The sequence below is a fragment of the Platichthys flesus genome, chromosome 14 (assembly GCF_949316205.1).
Source record: "Platichthys flesus chromosome 14, fPlaFle2.1, whole genome shotgun sequence".
NCBI lineage: Eukaryota > Metazoa > Chordata > Actinopteri > Pleuronectiformes > Pleuronectidae > Platichthys > Platichthys flesus.
In genome coordinates, this window is record NC_084958.1 from 15,174,089 (window position 1) to 15,187,217 (window position 13,129).

The 13,129-nt window shown below is 44.7% G+C and overlaps 1 protein-coding gene across 2 annotated transcripts; it reads right to left on the minus strand.

Moving 5' to 3' along the window:
• Positions 1–208: 208 nt before the first annotated feature.
• On the minus strand, positions 209–12,890 carry kctd1 (potassium channel tetramerization domain containing 1). 2 transcript variants are annotated; one of them, XM_062404067.1, is made up of 5 exons: positions 12,456–12,890; positions 6,869–7,047; positions 5,774–5,918; positions 3,856–4,161; positions 209–1,444 (listed from the first exon to the last, which is right to left on the minus strand). In XM_062404067.1, the coding sequence occupies exons 1-5, from the start codon at positions 12,462–12,464 to the stop codon at positions 1,283–1,285; spliced, it is 801 nt and encodes a 266-aa protein (XP_062260051.1). In that variant the 5' UTR covers positions 12,465–12,890; the 3' UTR covers positions 209–1,282. The 2 variants fall into 2 exon arrangements, with proteins under 2 accessions (XP_062260051.1, XP_062260050.1); XM_062404066.1 differs by having other exon boundaries at positions 6,869–7,050; positions 12,456–12,889.
• Positions 12,891–13,129: the final 239 nt, after the last annotated feature.

Genomic DNA, 13,129 nt, shown 5'->3' on the forward strand with positions numbered 1-13,129 from the left:
GTGGAGAGCTAACACACTACATAATGTAAAAGAGTTGGCTTCTTGTTTGCCACTGAACATATTCAGGATGCTCGAAAGCAACTTCAGATGGTAGCATGAAAATTCAAGTTTAACGAATGCTATCTAACCAAATGTAGCACAGGGCAAAGAAAGGAAATGTGAGAGTAGTCCCTACAGCGATGTGAAAACAGCGAACAGACACCATGACAACTGAGATTGAGATTTATTTCACTTTTTTTGTTGTTGTTGCTTTTGCTACATTCCTCTTTACTCAAATCTAGGGAGCGTAGGTGGGTCAGTCATCTTAGAAATACTTTATATCCAACTTCATATCAATATGTGCTACAAGTAAAAGTGATCTTGGAGTGGGTAGTACAATAAGCTTTTAATCTGTTCAGTCATGTCTGAGGCAACAAATTTGCTTTAAAAAGATTCAATGTAGAAAACACAAACACGTTTACGATGAAAGAATTTACAGGTCATCACTCAGCGGAATATTATGATCCAATTCAATATTTCCCAAGGGGTAAGCCGTCCGTACTCCCCGATGAGGCAAATGGTGTGACATAATAATCTGCTAAATTATTTTCTTTACTGCGTAATAATGGTCTCTGATGCAAAATTTTGACGCTACTAATATCAACTATATGTGTTATGGCGAAATCCAATAAAATAACTTCCATTAAGTAAAAAAATCACTTCATTTGTATCACAATATTCAACATCATGTAAATTGTGAAAAAAGATGTCTTTGTTTAAAACGGTTTATGACAACTGAGACATTCTGTACTGTAAGCAACACATAAATGACCTTTTTACAGTGGGGGATAAAAACACACTCCCAAACAGCCAATTTGCCAGTGAGGAAACAAAAAAACCAAGTCACTGGTGACCGGCTATGCAACATACTACATAAGCGATAAAAGCCTTTTGTTTTAATTTATATGGGGATAATAGAAATCATATTCAACCTAATGTAGGTTCCAAGTTTTAAAACAAACTTTTGGGGGGGATCCTGGGAATATAAATCCTTTTAAATTGGTTTATGGGGGCTAGACAATCACATATGTCCTTGCAATCTCAAACTTATCAAATGTCTTGTATCTTCTTATGGCAAAAAAAAAAAAAATCTTTTTTTTTAAATTCTCTAGATGGTTCTCAGCTTAAGAAAACAAAAACATCAACAAGGAAACGAAGAAAAACAGAGTCCACAGAGCTCTGCGGCGTCGCGCGTTTGGCTGCCACAGAAAAGTCTAGCACCCCCTGCTTCTTGGGAGGAATTCTAGTCCAGCTGCTCCTGCTTTATCCTGTTTGAATTGGGTCCTCGCTGACCTGTCCTCCTCAGTTCCCTCCTCAGGATGTACTCGCTGAACTGGGACGAGTCCACGCCTCCGCCGCAGGAGCCGACGATCTCGAAGCCACGCTGCTGGAGACGCTCGAGGACCTGAAACAGGTGGGAAGAAGACGTCAGTGGAAGATAGAGATATAGAAGGGAAAAAGCAGGATAGATGATTGTGTCAACACTATCACTTGTGGAGGTCTACAAGTGGACATAAACTGTCCTTTAGTTGATTACTGCAGAGCTGGAAACAACCTGGATCTCCTTCACTTATATGCTGCCGCGTGAATGTGAAGTCTAGCACTGGAAACCGCCCTTTGAAGGGAATTTGGACGAGACATCCGCTATACCAGGAGCCTCTTATTTCATTGTTTCCTGGTGTATATGTGTGTTTGTCTCTCTCTCTTTCCCTCACTCCCTCTGTGTGTGTGTGTTTCTAGCTGTTCCTGATCTTGCAGCCTCCCAGACATCTACAGACGTGTCCAGGGGGGCTGTAGGATCACATTCCATCGAAGAGGCCCCAGGGAGCAGTGCGGCTTTCTCTCTGCCACTTGGCTCAGTGTGGGCTGCTCAGCAAAGAGCACCTCTCCCCATTTCTCCCCCAGCCCCCAGGCCCAAGCCTCCGCCAAAACTACAAAGGTCCCCCTACTGCTGCCAGCTTTCTATGCACCCCTTCCTTCTCTCAGAAACCCCCGCCCTGCCTCCATTAGCCGCAGATACAGCATCCACCGCCGGCGTGCTTTAATAACCAAACAGGATTATGGGCCCTGCCTGGGGACAACCTGCCAGGGAGCATGCTCACTCTCTTGCTCGCTCTCCACGACTCACACACTTCACAGACGGGTTTGTTTGTGTGTTTTGGGGGAAGAAGATGGAGATTTGATTTCCTCAGACGGAGACACAGTCCAGATCATTGTGAATTCTTTTTAAATATGCCCCTACCGCCGTCATTTATTGATGCTGATCAGAGGATTTCACTATCAATGAATCAGTGGAAAATCAATATGTAATTAGAGAATTACAATATTGCCAAACACAAGAAATTGACTGCAAAATAACTTTCTTTTTACAGACCTGTAGGTTTTACGAGTATGGCCTGGAACCTTTTTGCCTTTAAATCCGCTCTATATTGAATAAATTCAACGCTGGACTTAGGTCCTTCAAAGAAACTAATTTAAAGACATATCTCTGAATAATTAAAGATTTCAAGTTATTGTTTTGCTCCCCTTGAAATGACCTACCTAGAGAAACTTTAAAAGTTTTAATCCAGACGACAACATAGGATGTATGCTCATATAGCGAGACTAATTGTTGGTATTCCTGTACTTATGAGTCTGGAGCAACTTAATAAAAATGCCTTCAACTGATTTGCTTCTCAGATGTTTCTTAAAATCTACCCTTGTTGATTCGTTTGATTTTATAAATGTAAATTGAGCATTGATCCATCAATCCCCTCAGACACTCCGAGCCATCCCCTCCTCTTGCTGTAAGAGAGTTTTTCCCCCTTTTTTGCAGATTCGTGTGACTCTGCAATAGGGTTTAACAATTAGTCTAAATATTATCAATATCGCAATATCGTCAAGTTCGGTGTCCAAATTGCAAGAGCTGATATTCTTTGGATTAAGGTCAAATGTGTCTCGACATTATTAATTAGGCGTAACGGTGCTACAGAGATGTCACCACCTGCAAATCATATAATACACGCCTGTCTAGTGCGCACCTCAGCAAAAAGTCCTATCATGATCATTTCTATATTTTTTACAGAAAATTTAATTAGGGAATTCCTTATCTCGCAATAGGATGATTGCAGTATAATTGTTTTTCAATATCGCTCGGTCTTACTCTCCACCTTGATTTAAAATGTTGAAAATTCCTTCATTTAATAGGATGAAGACAATCAACCATCCAATAATCTTTACAGTCCGTTATAGCTGTTTGGCACCAATGCACCCTTAACACTGACTGTTTCAAACACTCTAAATGATTCATCAATTTATCTACAACTATTTTTTTCTATTCAAACACAGACGGCATCTGTGAAAGATGGATCTCTTTCTGGACCTGGCAACTGGATTCAGAAGAAACAGAAGAAGAAACCACTGATGCGGACTATTCACCAGCTGCAGAGCCAGAGTCCAAATCATTATTCCAGTCAGATCACAGAGAAGTAAAGATGGTGGTGGACTTGTGTAATGATGGTTCGCTAAACTGAGGCTTTGATGAACTCATCAAAGAGCTTCTTTTTCTGCGAGGCTGTTCTTGTGATTCGATAAGATATGAAAAGATACGATTTTGCAATCAGACATCTGTAAAATTTGATAAGTCTACAGTATAACAGCAGATGAAAAGGACCTGAATGAACAGATCATCACTTCAGTCGACTCCTTGGGCGTACGGTTGAACAGAAAAAATGTAGAAAAGCACTTCATCTCTGCTACTTTACTACTTTATAAACCTCTGACTTATTATACTAATTAATGACCACCCAACCCACAGCAGCCCACGGTTCCTTTTACCTGCACAGAGTTGAGGTGGCAGTACCCATTGAGTGGGAAGCGGATGACGTGCGTGGAGTCATGGTTCCAGCCGGCATTGACAGAGTTGCACATGACGTCACCGATCTCCGGGAACACGTCTTCGATCAGGGCCTTGTCGCCGCTGAGTGTGATCCTCTCGCCCAGGTCGGGCGCCACGCGGACCACCAGGCACTCGCAGGGGCGCGACACCAGTCTCAGCTCCTGGTCCTGACGCCAGCGCTCCAGCTCGGAGAGCAGGGGCTGCAGCTGGAAGTACCGCGCCTCCTCGTACAGCAGACTGTAGTCCTGGAGGAGACAAGACAAATAGTTGGTTTGAATTTGTAAAAACGTGAAAAGTTTCTTTAAAGCATCATATGTCTTGGTTTGGGGCTGCTTGGAGCAACTCTACTTTCTCTTGTCCAGTGGCAGATCTGGGATTTTTTTTTATCGGGGGCCATAAAGGGGCCACAGTGCTGCACATTAAAGTCATTGTAGCTCTATAGCTTTGAGCGAAGCCACACATTACTGAATATATTTTGGAAATTGTTCCTTGTATGAGCACATTGTGTACTTTAAAAAAGTTTAGGAAGTAAAAATTCTTAACAAACTGAAATATTTATTGTTAGCATTGTTAATAAGTGACTACTTAAAGGACAGTGTCACTTCAGGGGCCAATCAGGTTTCAGTTGGGGCCGGTTCCCCCTTGGCCCTGCCCCTGGTTCCGCCCCGGTCAAAAGTCAAATATTACACAATTTCTAAGAATAGTTAACTGGGATCTTCATAAATGCAGAAAATATTATGCTTATTAAAACACAAAAGGCTGCATCCATTAATAGATTATCAATACGCCATAAGTAATATCTACAATGATTTTGTTGGCGGAAACGCTCCTTTAAATGTTCCTGCAGTCACATTTTTGTGCGAATATATTTTGTTAAACGATACATCCCCTGGGTATCAGTTGAAAGCGTCTAACTAAATGCAGCTTGCAGTACGTCTCTCTATACCACAGGACAAAATAACCTAAAAAACATAATAACTGAGTAGATTTAAGGTTGTGACTTCGTCTCTAATGTGCATCCAAACCAAAAAAAAGGCTCAACAGAGGAGTTTGAAACCACTGTTCTACATGAACGAGCAATAAACCCTGGCCAAGACACCATTCAGCAAAAATTACAAAAAAATCCTGAGCAGAGGAGATGTAGTGCGACATGTAACACAGGGCTGCGTGGGGCAGAGGAGGAGATCCTTTACCCGCAGCACTGCAGGGCCTGAAATCGCACTTTCAAATGTTCTCATGCTCCTCTCAAGATCTACCCAATGTGAACGTGGCCTGAGCCTGAACTTGAGCCTGTCTTTTGTCTTTGCTTATTTTAGCTGACATACTTTCCACTGATTGAGTCACACTGTGGGCAGTCCATCAGATAATGTGGTTATTTGTTTTCTCCCAGGGCAAGCTAAGTAATTACTGACTAAATGTAAGAGTAAAAAAAATAAATAAGGAATCTTAATGTGTCACATACAGTGAGCCTCACCCCGGATGGACATTTGGCACAAGAGCATGGTGCGATGGAGAGATGTAGCACATGCAACGTGGCCATGGGTGTCGCGGCGTTTATCTGCTCGTCTTAGTTCGAGCTTGTTACTCTCCTTACATATCTCAAAGAATCTCTGGCTGCTAATAGCTGGAGGGGGGCCGAGCCGCATCCCGTGATGAGTAGATGCATCACGGTGGAGCTTTGTTTGGAAGAGCCCTCGCGTTTTTTCTCTCCAGCCTGGGAACTGTTTACAGCGATTCGCGGAGGGCCGGTGACCCAGGGCGCTCCACTGCCTTAGCATTCATTGTGTGTGCCAAGTTGCAGGAGTGCTGACTGGCTGATGGGAATTTACAGTTTTTCTAGGACAGACAAGCACTCACTTTGAAGTCATCTGGGATGAGGAGCTTGGACGTCCTGAGGAAGTTGAGGATGTAGCGGAACATGTGTCCATCCCTGTCAATGAAGTAGTGCTGCTTCAGGCTGTCCAGGACTATAGGCTCTGTGCCATCAAAGAGGCGACCAATTCTACCCACGGAGACGGGAGGGGGGGTGGCAGGTTAGGCAGAAAGGGAGGGAAGGAGGGAAGGAGGGAAGGAGGGAAGGAGGGAAGGAGGGAAAAAGGGAGCGGGACAAAATATCATAATTAATAAAAAAGTTCACAACATTGTTCAAGGCATTATTTAAAACACTGGAGCTTGAGTGATTCCTGAACCTTGTGTATTGAGAGGGAAGGAATGGAGAAAAGAGAGAAGGTCAAAAATGTAACAGTGAAGGAAGAGCGTTTGCGAAGGGGTGTGACACACTCAGTTTCTCACGCTCTGAAATATCTTTCACACCTTTGCACAAATTGCACGAATTACCAAGCTCGATGTAAGAATCAACCGGAAAGGAAGAAGAATAGGAAGTAAAACATTATTTATTTTTAAAAAGCAAACAGAAGGAAAGAAAAGGAAGAAGAAAGAATAATGATTAACAGCCGAGAGGGTCTGAGGAGGTCAGGGCCAGCTGGTAGTGGGTTGCCCCAGGCTGGGTGCCAGTCACCCTCAGGCCTGAGCTCGGAGCGACAGTGTGGCCTCCCAGCCTCCAGATGGCCCCATGCCCTTTGGCCCTTTTGCTGCTGCTGTGACATCTGTCAGAATAACCAATTTGCTTTTGTCTGAGCGCTGCACTTGAAGCCCCTACAAATTGTTTACCGCTCTAAATAACTGTGGGCTTGGCAAGGAGACATTTTGCGATACAGCCTGATCAGTCCTACAGCGACTGATAAAGAATATCTGTTGAAATTATAGTGGAGAGAAATGCAACCATGAGATAGTTTTGAAATTTGACTGTTAACTGTACTAGACTCCCTATAAAACACAGAATCTATAACAGTTTCATTCAGAATTTGAAAAAGAAAAGCATGATACTAGACGCAAACAAAAAAAACACAAACTTTATTCCCACAACAGACAAGCATGGAAGATCAGACTCACCGGGACTCTGGGAATTTGGTTAAGGTGGCCAGACTGCTGGTGTACATGTGCCCGCCCACATCAATGTGCACAGGGGCATTGGACTTGGTGAGCTGTGCAGCTGTGGGGATGCCCTGGTTACTCAGGGGAGACACTGGTGACCGTGTGATCATGGGCCTGGACATACTGCAGCGATTATCCTGCTTTAGACAACAAGAGGGAGAAAAACACTGTGACACGTGTAGATTTTATTAATGGAGGATGCACTGAAATGTTGCAAATCAGAGATAAACAGACAATGGAGTTTATCCTAAGGATTTGGAGTGTTTCAATTCAGAAATACTTTCTTCCATGTGACCCACTCGACAGTCAGGGGAGGAGATTTATCTCTCCAAGTTGTGGAGCAGCCTGACCTTGACCTGAATGTTGCCACCCCTACGGGCCATAACCCCCCAAAACCAAATTAATTTGGATCATCAATCTTGGAATGAGCAATAATGACTCTTTGATTCGAAGACTGTAATAGGATTTGGAGACACAGCCTCCTGTTAACCTACAAACACCATTAGCAGCCAATCTCTGTTGAGCTCTCTCTCGAATTACTTAAAATTACTTCAGCCCACAAAAAACAAACAAAAGTTTCACACCTCGAGTGAGAAATGGGAGAAAAATATTGATGGACATCTCATTTTGCAGAGGATTTCAAACATGTGGTGGAGCGGGTCTGAAAAGCAGCAGACGGACTGTGCGTAATATTGAAATAACGTGCGCAATCTTCATATAAGGACATCAGGAAGACGATCTCCTGAATTCACACGCAACCCACCGTGTCTTCACTCCCCTCCTCCGGCAGAAGTGACAGGCAGACCCCACTTTTTCATCTATTTCTGCTTTTCCTCCCCCCCACCAACCCATCTCTCCCAGTCTCCCACCTCCCAGTCTATCAACGGACTTTTACGCGTTTACCTGCGCCGGCATCATTGAGGTCGGAGATGGAGTCACCGAGCGGTCATTCTGCTTGAGAGATGCGGGCACCGACTCTCCTCTGACGGCGAACATCAGCGCGGTCTCCCGGCACTCCGCCGCCGATCGGATCGGGAGCCGCTTGAGGGACGCGTGCACGGACTCATCCGCGGAACTGATTGGACGCGGCCGCTTCCTCGCTTTCTGATGCGTTAAGTCCATGATATCCGTTTGGTCCATTTGCGCGCAGACTTTGGGGTGAACAGATATGACGCGGTGGGCTTCTTCTTCTTCTTTTTCTCCTCTTCTTTTCTGTTCTATAGCCGAACACACACCTGCCAAATGTGTAGAGAGAGCGATGGATGCGTACGGAGCGAGCACCGGGGGGGAGAGAGCGCGCAGAGCCGTGGCTGTCACGCGGAGCGGAGTCTTCGCAATGGCTGGGAGAAGTCAAAGCCCCCGACAACATTAGCATTGTAGCGCCCGCGGCTCTTTCGGGGCTGTCGCTGTTTCAGGGGCAGGTATGTGTGTCGCATTTTCGGGTTAAACCAAACGCAGCCTCTACCAGTGTGTGATCGTCTGGCTGTGGTATAGTCGGGTCAGCGCGAACATCTGGACCGTCCACGTCTGGCCTTTGCCCCTTTTTTGGACCAGTTCAATTTAATCCCGCAGTTCAAGCCCTCCTTCACCACAACAAAACCCAGTGATCAAGCCCAAAGCCCGTGGCTGACCCGCTCAACCACCTGGACAACAATGCCCCTTGTGCCCCTCGCATCCACTAAACATACACATCATTCATAAGTCACCCGACATGATCTCTCCAATCACACAAACGCCCCCTGTGATGGTGTTTTCACTCGCTCTGATACACTTTCAACGAGAAGCCCCCAAAAACCCCACTCTTTTCATCAGTTACACAGAATATGAATAACCAAAGGGCACAAAGAAACATCACATCTGAAGAACCAGATCACATGCGTCCGCAAACATCTGCCCCTCAGAGGAGACAGAGGGATCAGTCTCTCCTCGCTCCACAAACGTCAAGTTACCGTAATAACTGATGACCACATCAGCAGAGCAAACCCACCACGCTAATGACATCATGGAGTATAACACCAGACCACAACATGTCCTAGTGCTGTCAGGAAATACTGCCACAGCACTGTGCCGGGCTGTTTTCATAGAAAATGCAGGGAATCCACAATTTTTAATAACATTCAGATTAAAATTAATTAGTTCAACCACTGGCCTTAAAACATTACACATTCCTGCTTCTCATTGGCAGTTGTGAGTTTCACACCTAGATACCCAATTAGCAATTAAGCTTGCCTTTGAGTGCAGGCCTCCAATGCGGTGTGTGATCCTGGTCTGATTTGCATGCCGCTTGTGCACGCGCTGATAAGCACAGGCAGCAGCCATACATAGTTTTAAAATTCAACTCCAGAATCCCTCGCAGAAGGCAGAGGGGCCTGCGGGGCGAAAGAGAGAGAAATCACATGGCTGCTCTTCAAAAGGGGACCTGTGTAAGGCAGCCTGCAAAGTGCGTGGGATCACACTCAGAATGCAGGTAATTTGTTCCCTGACTAATTTGTGGAGATGGTGGTGTGTGTGTGTGTGTGTGTGTGCCTGTGGAGAGTAAGTTCTGAAAACAGCTTGGTGGAATTGGATTTCCTCAAAGCCTTGTCATCGCAAAGGTGGATTGAGTGTAAAATCTGTCAGGCATTATGGAAAATTGCAGGGGAGAGAGAGAGAGGAGCGAGTGAAAGAGAGCGGATGGCTGTGGGGTGGTGAGGGGTAGCGGGGCTTTTTGGGGAAACGTGCTCTTGTGTCACGAAATCCTTCCCGAGCTGGTAGAAGTGAAGAAAACCGGCCTTTCCTCTGACCGACGTCCACACAGCACATCACTGGACTTTACACTTCCTCCTCAAGGACGGTTCAAAGGTCACTGGATCACAGGGTCCACCAGTGAGTGAGTGTAATCAGTGATCGTATGAACACTGCAGAACCTTTTCTTTCCATGGTTTCCTACCTGTTGCCGTTTTTGCATTTGGCACAGAGCTATAAGAATGTGTCACGTGACCAGCCAGAATATATTCCATTCAGGGCATTCGCACAACCTCAATCGAAATCAGACACACTGCGGATATACTTGTGTTCTTCCAGTTTTCCCCCTGTGTTCCGCCACTGGCCTTTCAGTTACACACACCATACTTCCTGTTTGATTTAACACAGGCTACTACCCAGTAAGTAACTATCCGTCTGTCATTGAGATAATCAAAATGGGTTGAGCTCGGCCTATATACAACCAAACCATGGCTATCAAATGGTTTCCGTCCCACAATGCAGCTCTTCAGTGTTTCGACATATCGCACAAGACACAATTAGCATTTCAGATCGTAGCATTAACATTCAGTTTGAGGCAGGCAGACTGGTATTTACATAATCTGGATGGGTTGTCTCTGCCTCGGTGCCCACGGACATTTGTTTCAAATGTCCACACACAGACAACTACAGACTGCGGGTTAACTTCAGTCACTGTCGACTGGACAGGGGGGAAAACTAAACCGGTCGGGAGGTTTTCAAAACAAATAGGCCTGGGTGTAAACTGTATGCTGGTGGTGTGGTCAGGTGTCTGTAACTTTACTAAAAGGGACTCTAGTCACTATCTAATCTGCAGTATTTTGTGAATATAATTATCTAAACTTCCTCATGTTTTCTCTTTTCACACTGTCATTAACTCCTGGATTTTGGCAGTGACCACATTATGTTTGAGTTCAGCAATGGATGCATTTTATGAATGCACTTATGGTTTGGTGAGTATATTGATATGTTTTGTAACATTGCCAGTGACTCACAAGTCCCAGCTTAAAGCCAGCTGTTTCTAAGAAAGAGTATTCCTCTGTATGTGCTGGATGACAAATGCAGAAACGAGTTGGAGGGTCAAAAAAATGTGAAAAGGATGAAGAGGTTCCTCTGAAGAAAAGTTGCCAAATAAATATATGGTGACCATCCTCCTTAAAGGGAAAATATAATATCAGGATAAATCTGTGACTGTGAAACAGAATGATCCAATCTTTTCTTTTTTGGGGAATCAACACTGTGATCAGACTTCCAAACAAACTCTAGCTTACCATACTCCATATTTATCAATCTCAATCATTATTCCCTGAGTTTTATCACAAGTTGGTCTTCTCCACCTTTGTAGAGATACTGTAGCGGTGACCTCACAGATAAGGAAGTGTGCTCAGAGTCCTGATGCTGCAGGGCGGTTGGAGACGGTGGTGCACGTTCACTGGCACAGGCTGAGCTGTCCCAGGGCACAGGAGTGGCCATCAAATAGGAAACGCCATATGAAACATAATAACGGCAGTTTGTCTCCGACGAGCGCCAATTTAGTGAAGCACCTCTAATTTGGAGCTGATGGTGCGGCGCTGATGTAATGTGGACGAACTGATGTGCCTTATTGATATTTGTCTCCTGCACCAGATCAGTCTGTTTGCTAAATGTAATTTTAATGGGAAACAGATGTCCAGATGCTGTATGTACAGTAAAGTAGTGTGGCTTTGCTGCTACAGCGCCATCAAGTGTTGGGTCCCGACCACAACACCCCAAATCTCAGTCTCCCTGTTTTCATGCGCCCTGTGAAAGTGGTGGAACCTACTCCGGGTTTCATTACAAGTGAAACTCCAAAAGATTTAATTTCGTAATGTTTAACTTGAACATATGAAATTGAAAGACGGATCCAGTGCAGTGCAATACAGCGAGAGACCAAATCAAATTCAATTGAGCAATACAAAAATCTAGTTTTACTTTGGATGTTGAATACATTTTAAAAGTCTAACTTATACGGAGAAGTGTGTGTTTATTGGGGCAACACATTGTCCCGTGTGAGAAATCGGTCCAGATTGTTACTAAGTAAACTACATGTATATTTGCCGATTCGCATCCGGACCCAGGAGGTGATTACGCACGACGCAGCCGGAGAGCCAAGAGAAGAGAGGAGGACGAGAGGACGAGAGGACGAGCATTTAGCTCTTATTTCCTCTTCGTTTACACAAATACATAATTCCTCTCAACACAGGCACGGTCTTGTATAAAAGGATGATTCTCAGATTCTGCATTGACGTGCGCAAAGAAAGCTACATCGTGTCGTACGGCATAAGAAAAAAAAAACGCCCGCGGCGAAATTACTCCACAATGGCGTCTTTCATTATAAGATCTGGGGCAGCCAGGAAGCAGAAGTGTCTCACGACAAACCCGACTTCAGAAAGCGATCGAGGCGACGACAAAACGCAGGTTTGAGTAAGTTAGGAGCAAGTTAAACAGCCGCACGGAGACGGCGTTTCGGAGGCGAAATGCGCCAGGAGCGAATTCACACGGTGGATAAGTGGAGCGTTTTCCCCCCCGACAAGAACGCAGCGTAATCTGCTGTTCGTTTAGCAGAATGTACCACCGCCTCGTTTGTTGTACACACACGCATACATTAGTACAGTAACTAAGGAACAATAGCCAGGAAGTGGTTAAATATTTTTTAAGAACTGTACCGCTCGAATCGCTTTGGCACATGCGTAAAAGCGGCTGCGCCTCTGTGTCCCAGTCCATCCAGCCTCGGAAATAATAGCAAAGCAAATAAATGTCCGCTTACCTGAAACATGGAGAGGCATAAAAGTGTCTTTTTATGCACCCTTTTCCTTCCGATTTGGCCACGATCTGCCTCTCTTCCTACACCAGTGAGAAATGCAATAGCTTGGCTAAGGTAGACAGAACAAAATACAGAGAATACTTGCTCCAGGGCTCCGAAACCCCTCAAGGCAAAGATCAGGATACAATTAGCTCATGTCTCTGCCCCAGTCTAAACCCATTTTCAGAATAGAAAAAAAACTGCGAGCAAACAGATCACAGCAGCAGCGGCTGTGCCTCAGTCTTTGTTGAGTTTATGTTTTTTTATAAAATCAAATAAAGAAATCTTTTTTTTTTTCCTGCATTTACAACACCCTCACTCCTCCTGCCTCCAACTTGCCTATTGCCTCCCTCTCGCAGAGAAGCTGATTTTAATCGTTATGATTAGTTTTGATGTAACGTTCCCTCGGGCCATTTCTACAAATGGATGGAGTGTTTCTTTCCCAGGGAGGAAAAGCAGCAGATGATGATAATTATATAGATTGTTGGTGCAGCTTTTTTGATTCCTCCCCACCCCCTCTCTCTCTCTCTCCTGCCTCTCAAACCTCATCCAGTCTCCTTTACTCACACACTCCTCTTGCATTAGACAACTTGTTGATTAACCAGTAATCAACTTTTTCCTTTCTCTCTAAATTAATG